Source organism: Vipera berus, assembly GCF_964194415.1.
Source record: "Vipera berus genome assembly, chromosome: 1".
NCBI lineage: Eukaryota > Metazoa > Chordata > Lepidosauria > Squamata > Viperidae > Vipera > Vipera berus.
In genome coordinates, this window is record NC_138202.1 from 241,375,500 (window position 1) to 241,398,276 (window position 22,777).

Consider the following 22,777-nt stretch of genomic DNA (forward strand, 5'->3'; position numbering starts at 1 on the left):
AAACAAGTTTGGGAAAAGAGGACAAGATCATCTGATATATGGAGAAGTGGACTAAGGCATCAATGAAAGGAAAAGGTTGAGATAACCAAAAGAGGTGATGCTGTATTAAAGTAGAAAGATGCCTACAGAGAAGACAATAATTCTAGATTTTTCTCCAACACTTCTTTTCCACTTGAACGGGTTCCACTCGAACCTGTCTCTGATGAAAACTGTGAAATAGATGAGACTGCACGAATATTCTGTGACAATCTTACAACATCTGCCCTGTTCTGCTTCTCCTCTTCCTTCCACCTCCTCTTCCTTCCACAGTTTTTTCTCCTTCCCCTGCTGAGCATTATAACTGCTTATCAAATTTCAGAAGCTCAACTTTGCAACTAGAAGATTTGATGATCTTCTGGTAGAAAAAAATAACCAATTATCTGACTTTGCATAGTCCATCATTCATCTGTAAGTAAAAAAAAACAGCAAAAGAGAAAAGGAGAGAATTTCTGTCAGATTATCAGGATTCATTTGTGAATGGTCTCTTTTCTGATTTGGTCTAGTTTGAAAGGCTGATGTAAATTCTTCACAACTCAGAATGAATATGGCATTTAATTTTATATGTTGAGCACTGGTCTGCATCTCAGTTTGGACATAAAATTGGCCTTGGGAATCACCTATTCTGTAGCTAAGACATTGCTGATTTTAGCTATGTTAGCAATAAACTGGAAAGAGGTAGGTAAACCCTAATCTTTGCAATAAGATAGAATGACTATCAGTCATTGCAAGTAGTAGATAGAAATATGAGATACCATAGGATAAAGCAGGTTGACACTGAGATTGCGTTATTCTGAAAAAGCTTATCTCATTTATGTATTGACAGTCTGGAGATGACGGAACCTCACTATATTTCCAACAAAACGTCCCAACATGCCTTATTATCTCATTCTGATTATACGTGGGAATATGAATATTACGAATATGGCCCAGTCTCCTTTAAAGATCTCAAAGCTCACAAATGTAAGTCTTAGCTGGATGTTTTCTATGTCCAAATCCTCTTTTGCCCCTTCTCAATTATAGTTTTTAAGATGCACATTTTGAAATCAGGTTTTTCCCCTCTCTCCATTACAGATTCCATTGTGATTGGATTTTGGGTTGGCCTTGCTGTGTTTGTCATTTTTATGTTCTTCGTGCTGACCTTGCTGACCAAGACAGGAGTACCACATCAAGAGTAAGTCCTGCTGCAGGCACTGAAATGTCGTCCCTTTTAGCTTACCTTTTTTGAGCAAGTGGCTCATTTCTGTGGACCAAATAGCCAATTTGTGTTACTATTTAAGAAGAATTCCCCAAAATATACTGCTAATGCCAGAAATGCTACATGTTCACAATTAAATCTAAATATTTCATAACAAATGTATGTACTTTGTTCTACATGAGAATGTAAGAGTTGCCCTCGGTTATTAGGATTTATTGAAACACATTACTGATGTTGGCATAGCTGAGCAAGAAAGACACTTTTCACTCAGAACGCTAAGAATTGCAATTTGATAACATTTGAGAAATATTATCGATTTTCATTGCCCACGTAGTCCTTACTTACCAACTGTAATTGGGATTGGGAACCGTGTAACTAAGCAGCACAATTGTAAGGCATATCATGTGACCATGCCAACCTACAATGGTAGTTCCAGCAATCTCAGTTGCCATAATTAGGCAAATACTGAACAGTCGCAAGAGACTTGATCGCCATCTATGATTTCTTGCTGGCTTTCTCACTGACTTTTGTCAGAAGCCAGTAGAAAATGGTGATAATGCAGGGCCTTGCAACAGCCACAACTACAAGGACCCATTATACGTATTTCTCATTCAGAATTATCAGAACTTTGAACGGTCATTGAATGAGTGCATATCAAATGAGAACTACTGTTTAAAGTAGGAGATCTTTAAGTTCATCCTCAACCATGGAAGATCACTGACATTTTGGGTGAATCCCTCCATCTTAGCAGACCTCCTACCTCACAGGATTGTTAGCGGAAAAATGAAGGGAATGTGTTAGAGCATGCAGTCTTATTGCGGAAGATAACCCAAGAGTAAACACAGTAAATGGTGGTTTATATTACACTATCTACAATATTGTACACCAGGAACAATATACATACACTTGCTAATACAGCAGGAACCAGCAGGAAATGGAAGAGAGAGAACACATCAGCAGAGACTTCCCTTTATACAAAGGCTCTTAAATAGGAACAATATACATACACGTGCTAATACAGCAAGAACCAACAAACCAGTTATAGCAGGAAACAGAAGAGAGAGAACACATCAGCAAGAGACACACATCCTGCTGAGTCATTTCCATCATTACATCTTAAATTTTACATTACATAAGCTGGTTAAGCTGTTAAATCAATACCTTGATAGAATGTGATATGGCCACCATGAGTTCCTGGAGGAATGGCAGTGAATAATTCCAATTAAATAACAAACATTAATAAATCTGTTTTGGCATATCCTATTTCAGACCATGCACATAAATGACACTGTACTAAATTTCTTATCCATTGTTCTTCACTCCTTGTTTCATAGGCGTATAAGCTCTTCTGAGAAAAGACTCTGCACAAACAACTTTGTAGCTGATTTTGAACAGCCACTGGATTCTGAGCAAATTTTTTCTCAGCAACTGTTTCTCCATTGCTACATCAATGAACTGGAGGACACGAATAGAACCAAGCAGTGTCATAAGGTGCCAGTTAAGGACACTAGCATCCACTTGCAAGAAGTAATTGAGAATGGTGGACGATTGGAAGAGGAGGTGAACTGTCATATAAAATTCAACATTCCTAACTTTGTGAATTATGATTCTCTGGGTGAAGATGACTTGTTAATTTCTGAGCCATCTATCATTTTGGAGAACAAAACAGTGAGTCAAGTCTCTTGCCAGATTCTTGACTAAAGAAACATGAGCAAAATGTTTAAGCTTGCAAGTTGGTAGCATCACTCTCTTTGGATGTCTATGAAAAGAGAATACTTGTTTTCTTGCATTCCCATCTCATCCTACTTTTATGGGTTTCAGGACTTTGGCTATTGAAACATGCTTTAGTGCATGACATGGGTTTGGTTCGGAATGCATTTCCTGTGGGTTTTTAAGGTCCCGTGTTTTTACATTTATACATTTTTTCTTTAGAAAAACAGGTTTGAAGTTGCAATGAGATTCTATTAAGCTCTACACAAACAAAAGTGTTCTATCAACTTGTCTGGAGTCTTTAAATTCCACAGTTCTCTTAGAACATACATGCTGAATTTAAACATCAGAGTAGAAAAATCTAATGTTGAAGAAATTGGGTGCAGTCATATTTAGAAATAAATCACCACGCATTTACCGATTTAAGGCCTGTGTTAAGTGCTTGCATTCACTCTTTTGCACTGATGCAGGTAATGTTGCAGCAAGCTGGCATTTATAAAGTACTGTGATGTGACGGGATCAAATGTTTTTATGAAATTTAGTTTTCAATGTCTTAGAGTCATATCCTATTTTATAGGAATAAATGGATGTCTGTTACTGAGAATGAAACTATGAGCAATAAAACAAAGATTGTACTTATTCCAGTCTACAGCTTTTGACTTTTTATTAAAGAAGAATAAGAAACCCTGTACATGCATAATTATAACTTATAGCAGGGGTGTCAAACTGGCAGCCCACAGGCTGGATGCATCACGGATAGGGTATTCCCACCCCAGCTCCGTAAAAGCAAAAACTGTCGTGATACGTCATGTGATGCGATCGAGTTTGACACCTGTGACTTGCAGTATATATAACATCTCTCTTAATTTGATGGCTTCAAAAGTACTTGATTCTTACTTATCCTTTTCTTTTTTAAAAAGGTTTTATTATAAGGATGGGAAGGAAAAAGGAGGGGTGGGGATTGGGGTTAGAATACAGGGAAGGTTGGGATAGGGATTGGGGTTTCCCCCAATAACATCCAATGTTTGGCAAACAGCATATTGTCTGGGTACATATATATAAATGAGAATATTAGTTAATGATTGATATAATAAATATAGTAAATTATAATAAAAAATATTAAGTTTTCAAACCATAATATTTTTCTTACTAGAATACATTCAAAAATACATATCACCTTCCTTTCTCTCTAATTCGGTTATATAGCCATTGATAAATTTTAGTCCAAGTTCTATAGTAAACTGAATCCTCTTTCTCATTAATCTCTAACGTTAATCTATCCATTTCTGCACAATCTAGTATTTTCTTTATTAATGCTTCTTGAGTCGGTAAATTTTCATTTTTCCAGTATTGGGCATAGATAATTCTCACAGCTGTTAATACATGTAATATTAAATAACCGCTCTTCTTGTCATAGTTAGGACCTATCATTCCTAGCAAGAACAATTCTGGTTTAAATCCTATTTGTTTTTTAATCACCTTCTCCAACCATAAATGTATCTTAATCCAGAATCTTTTAGCTTTAGGACATGTCCACCAGATATGGTAGTAAGTACCAGGTCTTTGACTACATTTCCAACAAGCATTTGAGGTGTTTTTAGACATTTTCGCTAATCTCACTGGTATCATGTGCCATCTATAGAACATTTTATATAAATTTTCTTTATGATACAGCTTTAGTTAGTCTAATATTTGTGTCCCATAACTTTTCCCATTCTTCAAGCTCTATAGAATGTCCGACATTTTTTTGCCCAAGTTATCACTGTTTCTTTGACTTGTTCTTTCATCTTTAAATTAAGTAAGTCTATAGAGTCTATATGATCAGCTAGTCTATATGATCAGCTTTTCATCTGTTTTTAACAATATAAGATCTAGTTCTGTCTGTTCCTTGTAAAATGCTGTTATTTTCACGTCTTTTTCATATCTTGTTTGAATATGTAGGTATGGCCCCTATGCTAGGTGAATACTTGTGCTGTAGATCTTCTCTAGATTTCAATTTTCCTTCATTGTCCAATAAGTCTTTATATGTTACAAGTTTCTCATAGTTAATCAAATTTGGGTAAGCGAAGGCTTCCATTGTTGAAAGCCATTCAGGTATCTTAATATAATTTTTTTATTAAATTTTATATTAAATGAACCAATATCAATGATGGAGATTACAGAAGCTATAAAAAGGTAAAAAAAAGATAAGACTGCGGGGCCAGACGGACTACCTGCAGAATTTTACACTGCGTTGCAAGATGTCTTAACTCCAACCTTGAAAGATCTCTGTAATGAAATTCTCCTGGAAACCAAAATACCAAAGACATGGACTGAAGCTAATATTACCTTAATACCCAAAGAAGATAGAGACTTGACACATATAAAAAATTATAGACCAATATCATTATTAAACATAGATTATAAAATCTTCGCTTCAATAATGGCAGAAAGAACTAAGAAATTTTTGAATGAACTTATACATACAAACCAAAACTTAAGAACAATTTTGGATGTTTTAGAGTACTACAAAGCCCATCCAGGGAAACAGGTGGCGCTGATATTTCTTGATGCACAAAAAGCATTTGATAATCTAAATTGGCAATTTATGTTTCAGCAACTCATTGAAATGGACTTCGGGGAAAACTTTATGAATGCATTCATACAATTTATGATAAACAGACTGCCAGAATAATTGTAAATGGAGACTATACAGAAAATTTCAGTATCAAAAAGGGCACAAGACAGGGATGTCCCCTATCTCCACTACTATTCATATTAACCTTGGAAGTACTGAATAGAAATATTAGACAAGACTGTGAGATTAAAGGATTAGAGATTAAGGGTGAAAAATACAAATTGCAAGCATTTGTGGATGACTTGGTTTTTATATTAGAAGAACCTTTGGAAACAAGCATGAAATTGTTGGATACAATAGAACAACATGGAGGGTCACAGGCCTGATAATAAACAGAAAAGACTAAAGTTTTGACAAAGAACTTAACAGAAAAACAAAAAACGCAACTTATAAGAAAAACAAATCTTCAAATAGTTAAAAAAGTTACGTATTTGGGAATTTATCTAACAGCAAGGTGTATAACAGCAAAAGAGGATAACTATATAGTTATTAAAACAAATTAAACTGGATTTAGAAAAGTGGAAAAATATTCAACTGTCAATGCTGGGGAGAATAGCTACAATTAAAATGAATATTTTACTGAAATTACTTTTTCTATTTCAAACCATCCCGGTAAAATTAGAAAAAGCCTTCTTTGATGAATTAAATACTACAATATTGAAATTTATTTGCCAAGAAAAAAAGCATGAATCAAAGTGAAAATGCTACAGGACATTAGAGAAAGGGGAGGATTTGGACTCCCAGACTGGAAGTTATATTACCAAGCAGCTATTTTAACGTGGATCAAAGAATGGATAACACTTAGAAATAAAAGACTATTATATCTGGAGGGGCATGACTTACAGATTGGCTGGCATGCCTTCTTATGGTATGGGAAGAACAAAGCACATAGATACTTCCAGAACCACGCTATAAGAAATGCCCTTCTTTTAGAATGGGAAGATTCTTACTTATTCTTTTAAGACTGCTCAAGGCAAGCGGTAGCTTAGGTTAAAGTGAGATTTCAGTGGCGTTGCATTTAGTGCTTCCTAAAACACCAAGGGCACCTCTGCTCACTTCTACCAACTACATTAAGACAAAGCTTTAGCTACCATGCTGGGACAGTTGAACAGAACTTCCCACCAGCTTATCCCCAACAGTCTGATTCCATCCTAAGCAGTGGCTCCCCTCTGACTGGTCACTCTATGGGGTTGTCAGTCAACTCCATCCTCTATGTTGCTGGTTACTATTCTGGGGATTCTGCATTGGAAAAGAAAGTTCCATATAAGCCTGATCCCCATTGTTTTGTGAGGCAGTTCTCAGACATTACATGGGTTTCTTCAACATCATTGATAAGTAGTACTATGAAAAATGGACTCTTTCTTTAACCCTACTGGCAGGCTGGTGAAATGTTGACTTTTTAACCATTTGCTGGTAGATAAGTGAAATAATGATTATTTACTTGTTTGTTTGCTTGTTCATCCCATCAGAGTGGAGCTGGAGTGCCAGGCTTGAAGTGACCTGGCATTCAATTGCCTAAATCATCTGCAGCAAAATCCTTGAGGAACTTCTGTTACTAACTGCTCCTTCCAGAGCTCCGTTGGTGAAAATAAGTGGTAGAGATGTACAATGAACTAAAAGCAAGGAAATGGAGGGACGGAAGGCAGGAAGTGATTGGTGGTTGTGGGAATAGGAGGGCAGGATCCTCTGTAGGTATTTAATATCAGGTGTGAAAAACCAGATCCATACATGAAGATTCAAATTAATGGATTTATTGTTAAAAGTTTATGCAATTCTCAACTAAAGTCAGCACTTTTTTATTTTTATTTATTTTATTTTTATTTTAATTCCATTTATATCCCGCCCTTCTCTGAAGACTCAGGGTGGCTTACAAGCTTAGCAGTAGCCTTCATTCTATGTATATGCCTGCTTATTAGGGCTTTCATACACCCCCCAAGCGGCATTATTACAAAGTCAGCTTAATTGCCCCCACCTGCTGCCGGCGTCGACTCCCCTCCGCCCCGTGCGTTCCCACAGAGAGGGCCTCCTCAGGGTGCCTCCAGTCAGAGAATGTCGACTGGTGGCCCCCAGGGGGAGGGCCTTCTCTGTGGGCGCTCCGGCTTTGTGGAATCAGCTGCCGGTTGAGCTCCGGATGGCACCGGATCTCCGCTCCTTCCGGCGCGGGTTAAAGACCCATTTATTTGAACAAGCTGGCCTGGCCTGATGGGGAATTACTTAGGGTTTTAATATTTATATATATATATTATTGTTTTTATTGTGGGCAATAATTTAATTCTTTTTTAACTTTTGTACTTTTGTAGTTTTAAGATATGCCCTGTTCACCGCCCTGAGTCCTTCGGGAGAAGGGCGGTATAAAAATTTAATTAAATAAAATAAATAAAATAAATAAATAACAATCTGGGTCCTCATTTTACCTACCTGGGAAGGATGGAAGGCTGAGTCAACCTTGAGCCTGGTGGGATGCGAACCTGCACTGATTGCAGGCAGCTGGTGTTACTTAAGGAGGCATTAGCCCACTGCTCCACCAAGGCTTTTGTGGCTATGTAATGAGCGCCTAAGAATTAAGGCCTTTGAACTATGGTGCTGGAGAAGACTCCTGCGAGTTCCTTGGACTGCAAGGCGATCAAACCGGTCCTAGAGGAGATCAACCCTGACTGTTCTTTAGAAGCCCAGATCCTGAAGTTGAAACTCAAATACTTTGGCCACCTAATGAGAAGGAAGGACTCACTGGAGAAGAGCCTAATTCTGGGAAAGGTTGAGGGCAAGAGAAGAAGGGGACGACAGAGAATGAGGTGGCTGGATGGAGTCACTGAAGCAGTAGGCGTGAGCTTAAATGGACTCCAGAAGATGGTAGAAGACAGGAAGGCCTGGAGGAACATTGTCCATGGGATCGCGATAGGTCGGACACGACTTCGCAGCTAACAACAACGATTTTTAACTGATGCCTCTTTTAACTCCCCCCCTGCCCCCGCTCTGCTAGCCCTTCTCCCACAGTACAATCCCACAGTACAAGTATAGGAAGGAACAAGCAAATCTTTTCCTAACCACAAAAAACAAAAAGAACAAAATTGAAATTCTTTGTCAATTTTTCATGTTTTTATTGTAAGCTACCAAAATGGATAGCATATTAAATTAACAAATAAGAGGGATAATTCTCCCTCAATCCCCTCCCTTCTCTCAACATCACAAATGGATACTGGACTTCCAGTTTAGAATCCTGTTATGCTTTTGGCTTGTTGACATTCTGTTAGTGGGTCTTGCTAACCAAATGCTGATGGAAAGTATCACTTTGGGTGGAGCTGAAAACTGAGTGGAATCCCTTCTGGCTTAAATGACAATAATGGTAAAATAAGGGTGTCTCTCCTCACCTCATTGGTACTTTAAGGGGGAATGAATGGCTTATTGTGAGCAAGAAACTCTTGCAAGGAGCAGGAAATTGGACTAGATGACCTTGAATGTCCCTCCCAAATATATGATTCTGTAATACTGTCTGTCTTTAAAAACCCACCCATGAAAAGTGACTGGTTCTTGCTTTCTGAGTGTTGGAGGTAAAGAAGCAGGGATCCCAAGATTGGAGCCAAGGAAACCATGAGCAGACAGAGCACCTGGCTGGCATTTTAGCCAAAATTTAACATCCAAGCAGTGGTTAGGCTGGCTTCATATCCAGCTGGTATCAATCTGGTACACAAGAAGCAAAATGCTACAATGTGGAATTGCCCTAAGGCTACAAGCTAGTGGGAGTCAATGACACTGTCTTGGAAATGTGGCATTTACATTGACTAAATAACATGCCAAGAACTCTGATCAATAATGAAATATATCACATTTAGTCATTACAAAAAAAAATGTAGCTAGACCAGAAAGATGATGGTCACACTTGGCTCTCAACATCAAACAGGTCTGAATGCCAGAATTTTTTGGGAGATTGTAATTCAACACACCTTAGAAGGACATTTGCTCTTTGATATGTATGTAAGTCATTTTGATCCCTAGGGACAGCATAGATTTTCTCCAAGACAACCTATTCCTAACCAGTTCTTTCAGGTCCCTTAATGACATACTCATCGCCACTGTAACTGAGTCCACTGACAAAAAATTTTTTAGCCACTGGAAGTGCTTGCTGAACGGAACCCCTTGTCAGTGGGGCAGTTTCTAAATCCCGAAAAGCCTACTTCCTTCCCACCTAACATTAAGGTTGTGTTGGCCGTTGCTTCTATGCAACAACTGGATGAGTTTCATTTATCAACATCATCTGGCCATACTTTAGTCCTAATATTGTTCCTTTCCCATTTAATGGGAATGCTGCTTGCTGATAGCATTATCTGGAATCTTTCCATGAATCTCTTCCTTTATGTTACTCCATCTCTCTTGCCAATGGACCAGGGAGTGGGGAAGTGCAGAATTGTTCTTTTCTAAAGACAGTGGCCATGTCCTCCCTGAAATCATCTGCCTCTCTCTTTCCTTCTCCTCTACCCTTGGAGGCAGCAGGAGAGGGTTGCTTTACTCTAGGAGGGACATCCCAGATTGCAGGATGGGGTTCTCTTCTAAAGCAGGGGTGTCAAACTCACAACGTGACATGTCATGACATATTGTGATTTTTTTTCTCCATTTCCGGCAATGGGGTGGGTGCGGTTTCGGCATGACGCATCCGGCCCGTGGGCTGGCAGTTTGACACTCCCCTGTTCTAAAGGAACCTGAAGAAATTCTAAGCTCAGTCCTGCTTTCTCACTTGAAGAAAAACCACCTGGCAGCTGAGATTGACAATGCTGTCATTAAAGTAAGGAGAGAGCTGTGAAACATCAGCGTGTGGGAAAGAACTGTGGAAAAGTGGGAAAGAACTGTAAAGGGAAAATTTGTCTGTCAGGAGAGCAGGTATAAAGAAAGTTGATGTTTTGTTACTGAAAAACAAAGCCATCACAACAGTTTTCAAATATTTTCTAAAAGCCAAATAAGATTCAAGAATATTGTATGAATTATTCTTATGCAAAAAACAGTATCGTTATATGACACTTGGATATTAGCAGTCTTAAAACTTGCTTACCCCTATTCAGTAGACTTTGACTGCAATAATTGTTTGTACCTTGAACGAGCTGCATTAAGTTACATAATTTTACATAGTTGGCCTTTGACCATAAAGATCTAGGTCGGGGGTACGCAACCTTGGCTCTTTTATGACTCCACGAGTCATAAAAGAGCCAAGGTTGCCTACCCCTGATCTAGGTTATGCAATTAAAAAGGGAAGATATCCTATTCTTCCTCCACATCCATTCAGAAAACCACCATGCAGTGCTCTAATTGGGCAGTGGATTAGGCCACAATCAGCTAACCCAGCTGTAATATCGGGCATTTAACAATACTGCATAGGACAAGAATCCAATTAGAGATTACAAAACTGAATAGGTTTTTTTTTCACTAAATATTTTCAGAAACAAAAATTATGCCTCAGAGATTTTACTGCAATGATTGGAAATCATTTTTTTTTCTGACTAAAATAAAAAAGCAAGACTCGTGAAAGCAACCATTATCTTCTCTCCCTATGGTGACCAGTGCCTCATCACCTCCAGTTGCTGAACAATCTGTCTCTGTCATCCAACCTTCCCAGAACTCTGGTAAGGTTAAAAAATTGGTAATGTTTACAAAAATCTAATCACGTCTACTAAAATATTTACTAAAATATATTTATTTTAAAATATGAAATTTTTAAAGGATTAAAAAAATCAGATTTAAATTCTAGATTTAACTCCATTTTTACAGCAGAAATCTGGACCGAGTCAAAAACACTAACCAGTGACCTTTAATGGAATTTCAGCATATTTCTATTTTTATTAGAGCTCTCAGTCTCTGATTAATGCAGATGTTTAAATCTTCCAATAATTTTCTGGCATATTTGAGCTACCTGGTGTTATAACAACACCTTGTTTCTGCAATTGCCGTAGAACATCTAACATTGAATCTAGTTCAATGCGAAATTTTTCCAGTTCTTGATTCTTCAACAGAGCAAGTTTCCTCCATTTCTCTGTTTCCCGAAGATGTTCGACTTCTGCATTATATCTTGCTTGTTGTATTACCTGTACAGTATGAGAAGAGTTGTTTCAAAACACATGCTCATCAATATCTCCAACTCTGTTTTATTCTTAGAGCATTTACAGCAATTATGGTAAAGTTTAATTTAAAAAAATTCTTGCACTAAGGGAGATGCCTCAGATACACTCACAGTATCAGTCCATGGGGTTTAAGACGTTTCTCTGAAAGAAACCCATGACTTGTAATAAATTCAGTTCATGCATACTGAAGGATATTGCCCACGGGTACCTTGGTAAAATGAAAAAGATGGGGTGGCCCACAGATTCTAGAATAATAGCAACTTGGCAACATGTGAAAAGGCCGTGAAAAGTAATTCTGAGAATTAATTCTTCACGCAAAAAATTCTATGAAACAGTCTTTGAACTGCTTTTAGCTCTTAATTCTAGACCAGGGGTAGGCAACCTCGGCTCTTTTATGACTCATGGACTTCAACTCCCAGAATTCCTGAGTCAGCTGACTCAGGAATTCTGGGAGTTGAAGTCCATGAGTCATAAAAGAGCCGAGGTTGCCTAGCCCTGTTCTAGACTGTTCATTATGAAGAGAACTTGCAAAAAATTTGACAGGGGAAGATGTGTATTAACAAATTTATAACCACTGCCACAGATGATTTTGTTTTCTTTTGTCAGAAGCTAGAACTGAGAAAAGACTGTGGTTCTGTTGGCAGAGCCAGCACTAGCAAGGAGTGGGAAGGGAGGCTTTCTTTCCTGACTTCTGACCTCTCATCTGGAAAGGCCTTAATTCCCTTGTTGTCCAAATGCTCATTCTCGTGTCTAAGGAGGTAGGGCAGGATTAAGAAAGCACCTTTCGGAAGCCTTAGTCGACCCTACTGCAAGGGCAGATGCTGAATCACAGGAGCCTGGCAACAATTCAATCCTTTACTCCTTTTTCAGAATCCAGTGCTGCAGGCGATCTATAATTGAATCTTTTAACCTTTACGTTAAATCAAAGAACCAGAAGGGGTCTTGCAGCATTCTCCATCCAACATGCGCTTTTAAATAACAATTTGACCACTTCTTACTGTCTGGAAGTAGATTACATAGACATCAAAGAAGTCCGTAATTAAACCAGTCTCTTTTTGCTGCCATGGGAACTACTAAGTGCAATACTGAGAACCTTCAATTTTCCCTTGATTCTTCTCCCAAGGCTGCTCTGGGAGTTTTCCAAACTCTCCAACGCAAACTTAGGGGCTACTTGGGAGATGAAAAATGGAAGTGGGAAGAACGTCTTTCCACTACATTGATAGAAGGAATTCTATCAGTAAGAGAAGTTTATTGCATAACACCGTAAACCCATAATACTTTTAACGATTTTTCAATATACAAATTAATTATATCGGCATGCTTTCACAACAGATTAGAATCCTGAAGCCAGAAAAGTTACAAAGTTACAAAATAAGTTACATTTTAAGATGAATAATTCCTTGTTTTCTTACCTGCTGAAGTTCTTGCTCTCTCTGTTCATAACTGGTTTCCAATTGTCTTATTTTTCGTTCCAGACACGAAAAGTGTTTCAGCTCAGGACTCTGATTCTCTCTAGCTACTTTGAGCTCTTCCAACAACTTCCCCATCTGGAAGGGCAATTTATGTAATGATCCAGCATTTGATTAAGAAAGTATTCAATTATTTTGCTTATACAAACTTGCATCAACTATATAAAAGCATGATTCTACTTCTGGGAGAGTAAAGGATACAACATTTATGTTTATCTTTTGTGCTCTTCTATGTATCATACACTTACCATACTTACTCAAAATACATACATTTATCCTCATACAATAATGGTAATTGGGACCATGACTATGCCATTTTAAAATGGCAGTTGCAGCAGTCCCAGTTGCCACTGTTAGGCAAATCACGCGTGATTGTAGCATCCTGTAGTCACATGATTGCCATTTGTGACTTGCTGGTTTCCCCACTGACTTTGCTTGTGGTAAACTGGCAGTGAAAGTCACAAATGGTGAACGCATGACTAGGGCATGCTACAATGCTGTAATTGACAGCCGACTGCCAAGTGCCTAAATTGTGTTCATATGACCATGGGAAAGCTGTGATAGACACAACTATGTAAGTCCCTCTCATTCAGTGCCATCGTGGCTGCGAACAGTGGCGATACATTGAGGACTCCCTGTATTTGCATATAATAATATGAATAATTATTTCTTTTATTTGATTCCTATAGTGCTTGCGCTGCTTTTTCTTGAAAGAACTTAAAAGTATATTGTTATTTTCACACATAAGGCAATGAACATAGCCAAGAACCCTTCCTCCTCCTATTTTTCCCCACAACAACAACTCTTTGAAGTGAGTTGGGCTGAGAGAGAGAGTGACTGGCCCAAGGTCATCCATCTTTCATGGCTAAGGCAGAACTTGAACGTACTGTTTCTAACTTTCTAGCCTGATGTCTTAACTACTGGACTAAACTGACTAAAAAGTTATAATTATTAAATATTTTCTACAGTTTTAAAAAATATTTGCACATTTACAGGTAAGTATTGCAATTCTAGAAATGCATATTAAAAATAAGTCTCACTGCTTTCAGTAGGGCTTAGTGGTATGCATGGTATTGCAACTTAAATTTGATGGTACAACATTCTAGACAACATGGGGCAGGTTGAACGTTTGAAAACTTCTCATACACAACACCCCCCTCCCCAGAGCAGTACCACATAAATTGTATCCTTTTCAAGAAATTCTCTTTGAAATAGCTATTTTTAAAATGAAAAATCATTCCATTATATCTACCTATCTCATCTATCTTCTCTATCATCCATCCATCTGTTCAGTTCTCACCAGCTCAAGGTTGACTCAGCTTTCCATCCTTCTGAGGTCGGTAAAATGAGGACCCAGATTGTTGGGGGCAATAGGCTGACTCTGTAAACCGCTTAGAGAGGGCTGTAAACCACTGTGAAGCGGTATATAAGTCTAAGAGCTATTGTTATCTTTCTGTCTGTCTATCTTATCTCTATCATCTCTTCTTTCTCATCTATCTATCATCTATCTATCTATCTATCTATCTATCATCTATCTATCTATCATCTATCTATCTATCTATCTATCTATCTATCTATCTATCTATCTATCTATCTATCTATCTATCTATCTATCTATCTATCTTCTTTACCTACCTCCCTACTTACCTATGTACCAACTTTCATCTGATGCTCTTAGCATTCAGTGAAAATGTCTAATAAGCCACTCTCACTCCAGTTTGAATTATAACAAACTGGTGAACTAGTTAACAAAATAGGTTTAAAGAATTCTGGCACAAATGCTGAAGCCAGCACACAAGGCAAGAACAGGTGGATAAAGGTCAAAGTATAGATATCACAATCATGATAAAATGCTATCAGGACCTATTGGATAAAACACACCAATTTACGAGGGCCATTCAGAAATAAACCGAATTTACAAACTGCTGTAATAATCTTAAAATACTTTAGATTTCAATTTACCTCCTTCTGGAGAATGGCTTCCCTCCTTTGTGAAACTGCCAGGGCTCCCTCCTCCTTTTGCAGTTCATGAACCTGCTGCTGAAGGTACTTAATAAGGCTCTATGGGGAGGACATAAATATTCTTGATGGTTAGATTATTCTAAAATATGACACACTTCTTTAAAGGTATGATGCTGTGTGGCTCATCCACTTCAGTAATCAGAATCTGCACTGATTAGGACTAGGCAAAAGAGAATTGTGTTGCACTAGCTGTTCTACTTAAAAGCAGATAACATGCAAAGAACTGTTTCAATTTCATTTTTTAAATATTATTTTCATTGAGGAAATTTTTAAGAAGGTTAAAACACTATAAATATTAGAAAACAATGAAAATATACTGAATAAGAGAACAGAAAAAGAAATAGAAGAGAAAAAAAGAAAAGATTATAAAGAAACGGCTTCTAATCTTTTTTATACTACTTATACATGCGTTTATATTTTACTCCTCTCTATAAGGCTATATCATAATTTCCTTCTTTCCATAAATTATCTCCTCTAATCCTAGAAAAATTTGTAACAGTTTTTGAAATGGGATGAAGATGACATGGAGGCAGAAATTAACAAAGTATATAGAATCAATACACAAACCTATAAATCATAGGTACACTTTTCTCTTTTTCAGCAAAATGTTCACAAGGAGTTTCAGTCACTGAAAAATGTAGTTATTGATATTTCTGTAATCAAATAAATTTTGCCATCTCTGCTAGTTCTGTTATCCTCACAAAGCGTTCTCCCATTATGGGTGTTTCAGAATCTTTCATTTTTGTGCATATAATAGTCTTGCAACAGTAATCATATATAAAAACAATCTTCCATGGCTCTTTCTAATTATTTATTAAACCCAGAATGAAAGGTTCTGGTTTCAGTTGAAGACTGCTCTATAAAATTATCATTATATGCATTTGAACCTAGAAATTTCTGGCTTTTTTTACAAGTTCTCCAGGCAAGATAAAATGACCAGTCAAAAAGAAGTACTCTTTTTTTGCTCAGTTTTCTAACTGGGATTTCTTTAAGTACAATCACATCTACATTATTAATCTTCAATCTATTAGTGAAATGCTGCTATAAAACTTGATCTCTGCTGTTCTTTCTGACAAAGTGCAGAAGAATATCCTTAGTATATTTCTTAAGTTTTACAAATTGTGTAAACACATAATTTAGGAGTAATATTGTCAGAACTGCCATCTTACGCCTGCACTTTGCATTCACTAGCTGCCAGTCTACTATGAACTGAGGGGGAGGGAGAAGGATGGGAGGGGGGAAGGCTAATGACTCAACGTACGTTCAAGGTCCCATGGCTGGGAATGGCATGGTGCTCTGCACCACCCAGTCTACAGTTGAAGACACGTTCCCAAAACACTTTATTTGAATATGGTTGGAGAAAGGCCAAAAAGTGAATTGGGAAAATTTTGGCATGCAAACTTCAGTTCTGGCTTGGCTATACCGTAACCCGCTTGGCTTTTAGTAAACCTTTCACACCGAATGGAGTTGAGAGTCATTCTTACTTAAAGGACCAAGCTGGAGCAGGACTGACAAATATATAGTACAGTGGTTTCTATGACAGCTCATGGAATGAAAAAACTACTTGCTATAATGGCAAGTATGTCTGCAAGACACTGTCTATTTGTAGGGGTATGTTGTGGTATGGGTGTGTGTCTACCTCTCTCTCTCTGGCCAATTTTACCTCTTGAGATGAAATCTTGCTGTTCAGTTCTGCTACTTTGGAAATAGAATATTCCCTTGCTTGCTGACAAAGAATTCTCTCCAGCTCCTTCTGGTGTGATACTTTAAGAGTAGCAATATGACCTTGTAACTCTTCTTTTGCCCTGTAAGCAGAGAAAAAAAAGTAACACTCCTTGCTGCATTGATAGTAAGCTACATATTCCAAGTAATATGAATATCCCATCTGGCTTGTATGTACTATATTTTTCAAATGTTTCTGCAGCTGTATATTAACCATAATTGTTCTTCCCATTGTTCTTTTTTTACACCACTCTTAAACATGAGGGATAGGGCAGAGTTCCCCAATCTATCTGGCTTTCCAGTGGGGGGGGGGAGGGAAAGGGGATGGTTCCATGCATGTAGCCGGCAAGTGCGTGCACGTGCAGCTCCATTTGCGCATGCATGCGCTTGCCCGCTGCTCACGCACGTGGAGATGTGTGTGTGCATTCACACTTCCGTGCCCAGTTCCAAATGGCTCCCCGGGGGTTGGGGACTCCTGGGATAGAGGACAGAAAGGAGAAAAAAATATGTCTGCTTTAGGACCAATCTTAAGAAGAAATATTTAAATCTTTAATTCTAATAAAGCAAGTACCAGCATTAGCATTAATGACAGTGCAAAAAGGATCAAGACAGAGCCAAAAAGGAAATGAACTGTGGTATTTCTCTCAATTTTAAATGAACGAGCTCATTTTACAAAATGAAATAGTTTGTGCACTAAACAAACATCTTAGGAAAATTATTCACTGTAAGGAAAAGCAATATATGTGTGATTTCTATTCTAACAATACATCTCTTCAAAAGATTCTATGTAAGACTGGCTGATCAAAAATGGCTTGTTTAATTTTTTTTTAAAAAAAAAACACTTAAAAAAAACCTGTGTAAGTTTCTTCTAGTGGTCCAATTAACTGCAAGGATCATGTGATAAAACTCCATAATTTATTTAAGGGTAGAGTGCAAATAATACTATACAATTGTAATTTAGATTGTATTTGTAACATCACTGCATTAAAAAGTAATGGGAAAAATTCAACAAATGCCAGTGGAAGCTTGACTTCAACTGCAAGGAAAAAGTTTTAATTTAACCTGGCCCGGCTGAGGAGAGCTGCTTCGAATGAACAGGCTTCCAGGAATGCACTCGTGAGACGGGCAAGACTTCAAATCAGCAATCATTACTACTCCACAGGGATCAATGGCCCTGGGCGTGGGTTAACAACTCTAGACCATCAAAAGATTACCTTCTCATAAGATCTTCAGCATTTGCTAAAGCTGCTTGAGATGTCATCCTTTCCTCGTTTAGCTCCAGTTTCAATTTTTCCAATTCTTCTTTCAGGTGGGCATTTTCTTGTTGGACTTCTGAAATGTGAGCGTCAGCAAAGACATTGGGCCGGTATATCTTATCCTTGAGACGATCGGGAAAAACCCCCAAATCCCTAGGGACCTTTTTCTCAGGACTCACAGAGTCTTTTTCTAGCGTTCCTTTTTTATCAAGCCTTCTTCCAGAATTTGTACTGGACAGCATCCTCCTCCTCTCTTTTTGAAGCCTTTCGACAGTTTTGGTGAGATCTTTGATCTCCCTGTTTTTGGCAATCATTTCCTGATTGAGCCGAACCAACTGGGCTTTTGCACGAGCTTGTTCCACCTGATATTCTAGTGCCTGCAGATCTGCATCGTCATCTCGTGGACGCTTCTGACTTTCTAGCTGGGCTACCTGGCTTCGGAGGGAATCGATTTCAGCCTGGAGATTCCGAACAGTCTCTTGGTGGGCTTCGTTGACCTTACACAGTTCCCGATCAAAGCTGGATGACTTGTCTTGAAGCTTCTGAGGCTCATTCAGCAGTTTATATGCCAACAGTTGTTCAAGTTCCTCAATTCTTTTCTCATATTGAAGCTGTAAAGACAGATTGCAGGAAGTAAAGATTCACCTATATTTGGTTTTATTTGCTCTGAATCTCAAAGGAGAGTGAGGGCGCAATACTTAATGGTTCCTTAATGCTTTCCCAGGGAACACATGATGGCCTCCTAAGCAATCACCAGGATAGATCCAGACTGAAATATCCAACTATGTTACTTTGCATACCAACCTGAGAAGTGTATTATCTGCCAGCTTTCCTAGAGGGAAGCCATCAAGCCATGTTCCCGTAAGAATACCAATGGTATGAACAATGAAGTATGGTAGACCATGTTATTTTTCTTAACCGCTTTGACAACACTCATTTTAAAAAAGACTCTGACACCAATAACCAAGAGTGGAAATATTTTTTAAAAATGCAGCTTGTTGTGCAGCATAAACAACCCAAGTCCAAACACTTGCCCAATTATACCTTCCTTTCTATGAAAGCTAAAGTCAACTTGTGATGCTAAAATGACAAAGTAGGCTCACTTACATGCATGCTTTAGCTTAAAGGTAAGGTAAAGATTCCCCCGCACATGCGTGCTAGTTGTTTCCAACTCTAGGGGCCGGTGCTCATCTCCGTTTCAAAGCCGAAGAGCCAACGTTTGTCTGAGGACATCTCCGTGGTCATGTGGCCGGCATGACTAGATGTCAAAGGCGCACGGAACGCTGTTACCTTCCCACCGTAGTGCTCCCTATTTTTCTACTTGCATTTTTACGTGCTTTTGAACTGTTAGGTTGGCAGAAGCTGGGATGAGTAACAGGCGCTCACTCTGTTACACGGCACTCGGGATTCGACCTGCCAAACTGCCGACCTTCTGATTGACAGGCTCAGCGTCCTAACCCATTGAGCCACCGTGTCCCTTCTGCTTTAGCTTACATAAATGTAAAATGAAACACAAATACTGGATTTTGTAAAATCACAGCAGGGAACTTAAGGAAAATTTGATAATGTTGATCAACATGATGGACGAGAAATTTTGTAGGGACTTTGGAAAGCAATAACCTAGGTGTCAACAAGTAGTCTCCCAGCATTATCTTCTGGACATGGCCTGATAAGGAGAACTGGAACCACTGGAAAACAAGGCCCAATCCTGCCAGACAATTCAGAAGCATACTATGATTTATTTATTTACTGTAATGTTGTCCATCTTTAACTGACTCTGGCTCACAGCATAAAACAACTAAGTAAAATAAAAAAAATACTTAGCAATAAACAACACTGCGAATCCTATCAGCAACAACATATCATCCATGCGACAAGGGGTTCTAACCATCGACGTTGAAAGCCTGGGAGAAGAGCCAGATTGAAAAGGCCCTCCAGAATGCCATCGGAGTATTAAAACTTCCTGAAGTATCCAGGAAAACAACCAGAGCCAAGCCCTCCAAGCCAGTTTCCAGCATGACTCAAGGTTACCAAAGTAACCAAACAATTTTAGTATCGTTATCTTGCTAGAAAGACCAATTGAAATGGGCCTAGGTAATTAGCACTCAGAGTTCTTAATCACCTTTCTCAGAATATGTTTGAGACTGGTCTATAATTGCCAAAATCTTTTGAATCAAAGCGGGTTTCTACTGAAGCCCCGGCTCATCTTCACCAGCGTTTTTACTGAATAGTAAAGAAGAGCCTGTTCTGCACAGGTAAAACCGAGGCACGTAATACATTCCTTATCATTTCTACCGGTACAAAATAGATTGAAGCCTGCAATGGCCTCATCTATACCGAAGCCTTTCACTTGCAGTCTAACGGGCATCTTAACAGCTTCAATCTTTTCAGCTGTCAGCCAGCAGATTTTAAAAGAAGTATTTAAAACGTTAGTGAGGTATTTCACCTTTATTTTTTGAAACTGTTGTTCCATGGCCCGGAGACTTTTTTTGGCTTCATCATCTTTACCCTCCAGTTCTGTTTCTAACTTCTTAACTCTTTTTTCAAGAAATTCCACCGTATTACTTTTTGGTGTAGCATCGCCGTCTCCCTCAGAAGCTGCGGTAGCAGCAGCATATATCAAAGCTGGCAAAGAGTTAGGATATCTTCTCTTCAGAATCCCTTCCATTTCCTTAACCTTTCAAAAGACACATTAAATTAAATTAAAATTAAAAAAACCACTTAGGAAATCAGAAGGTTTAGAGCCAAGGTATTTTAGTTTTACATTTTCAGTGAAAGAGAAAAGTGTCTGATCATATTTTACACTGAACTTTTAAACATACCTAAGGATACTTGTTTCGTAGTTGAACAGTACAAATATGCAAACGATACTGTTAATAGGCTAAAGTGAGAATCCTAGGATTATACTGAATATAACTAGTGGGATTTATAACTGACATTTCTAATTATAATTTATAATTAACAATTCAATTCTAATTATTATTGGACACCTGCTTTCTTACAAGCCTCAGCTGTGAAAATGATTTCACTAAATGAGAAGAGAGAAAACAAGAACTCAGTAGCAAAGAAATCCTTTTCATGCTAAAAATATCAGAATCACCCTTTAACATTTCCATCTAAATTTGGGGCAGACATGCATGCACACTGATCATTTCCCAAAACCTATATATTTCAGGGGTCTAGGGAAAGAGCAATGAAAAGACATAGATATATAATTTTTTATAGATTGTCCATCTCAGAAAGGGACTGAAATACCTCTCAGTTACGGTAAATGAACTAAACATCCTTCCTTGGACATTATTTTAGTACGAAGATTATTTGGCCTTAATTCCCTATCCCAGGGGTGTCAAACACAATTTCATTGAGGGCCGCATCAGCTTTGCGGTTGCCCTCAGGGGGCTGGGTGGGTATGGCCTGGGTGGGTGTGGCCTACTGGGTGGGTGTGGCTAGAGTGCGTATGGCCTACTGGGTGGGCGTGGCCAGCTTTACATCGTTCGCATCAAGGGGGCCTATGGGGGGCCTGGGCAAAAATGGGACAGATCTGAGGGTCTCTGGCAGAAGGAGGGTCTCTGGGACAGGGCCAAGGCAGCGGGGGCCGTTCCCTCACTGTTTCCAGGATGGCTTCGCGGGCCGCATGAAACCACTTCGCGGGCCAGATCTGGTCCCCGGGCCTTGTGTTTGACATGTCTGCCCTATCCCCACTCTGTAAATCTATTTAACGATTTCCCCCCAGAAAAGAGCTTCAAAGCAAACACAGTTAAATCACCACTTTAATTATTAATGAAAGTAGGCACTAATATAATACCGGAAAAAGGACTGTATTACATACCTGCCGCTCAAGGTCTTGAATCCGTTTAGCATCTGCCGCCCTGTTTTTTAGCCTTGTCCTTTGCTGGGCAGAATGATGCCCAGCTTCACTTCTAAGTTTTTCAACCTGTGCAATAAAAAGTAAAAGTATACCAAAGAATGTATAATAACCTAAACAATCCATTTATCACTACCATAACACAAAGTATTTTCTCCCCCCCCCCCAATGGAAGTCTTTCCTTCATGAAAACAGGACTGGAACCCAGACACTGACTTTCTCAGTAACAGTTGTCCCTCTGGAACAGCTTGCTTCCCCCTGATGTTAGGTGTGCCTTGCTCTGATAATGTATCAGGAGATGCTAAGTCATTCTCTCTACGATAGCATTCACATTATCGAATAATTTCTCTTGAACAGATCTTTACTGTTTTTTGTTTTAAAAAAACTCTTAAGTGTTTGATCTTTACAGCAGTATTTTTTAAAGCCTGTCAACGTACAAATTTCTTTTCATTCTGTCAATTCCATATCAGCATGGGGAGAGGGGGGCTCTCTTCTTTATGGATTTGTCTGATACTGAACCATATCATGTTCCACCAACATTTTTGCGGAGACTCTAGGTTGGATTGTAAGTACAATATCGCTAATAAGTAATTTCAGTTTATGTTCTTGTGCAACTAATTTGACTTCTAGAATTTTATTTTTTTATGTATTTATGTATTACCAACAGTTCTAATGCTAGCTCTATTAGCTAATAATGCTAATGAAAATAAAGGAGAGGATAGCCTTGTTTTGTCTCTCTCTTGTTTTATGCATACACAATATTTAATATTGCATATTG

General features: G+C 38.5%; 2 protein-coding genes across 3 annotated transcripts in view; one reads left to right on the forward strand and one right to left on the reverse strand.

Annotated features, from left to right (window-relative positions):
* Positions 1 to 869: 869 nt before the first annotated feature.
* Positions 870 to 7,592, forward strand: MRAP2 (melanocortin 2 receptor accessory protein 2; the record flags this gene model as incomplete). Its single annotated transcript, XM_081313043.1, has 3 exons — positions 870 to 999; positions 1,111 to 1,210; positions 2,569 to 7,592. 3 exons carry the CDS (start codon positions 870 to 872, stop codon positions 2,933 to 2,935), a joined length of 597 nt encoding a protein of 198 aa, XP_081169169.1. The 3' UTR covers positions 2,936 to 7,592.
* A 3,555-nt stretch (positions 7,593 to 11,147) lies between these two features.
* Positions 11,148 to 22,777, reverse strand: part of CEP162 (centrosomal protein 162) — a 43,333-nt gene continuing 31,703 nt past the window's right edge. For both annotated transcript variants that reach the window (XM_081314245.1, XM_081314244.1), the window contains 7 exons: positions 21,964 to 22,068; positions 20,581 to 20,811; positions 18,093 to 18,745; positions 16,820 to 16,961; positions 15,097 to 15,195; positions 13,078 to 13,212; positions 11,148 to 11,629 (listed from right to left, as the gene is read on the reverse strand). In XM_081314245.1, coding sequence (XP_081170371.1) covers positions 11,420 to 11,629; positions 13,078 to 13,212; positions 15,097 to 15,195; positions 16,820 to 16,961; positions 18,093 to 18,745; positions 20,581 to 20,811; positions 21,964 to 22,068 — 1,575 coding nt within the window. In that variant the 3' untranslated portion in view covers positions 11,148 to 11,419. The remainder of the gene's footprint in view (positions 11,630 to 13,077; positions 13,213 to 15,096; positions 15,196 to 16,819; positions 16,962 to 18,092; positions 18,746 to 20,580; positions 20,812 to 21,963; positions 22,069 to 22,777) is intronic.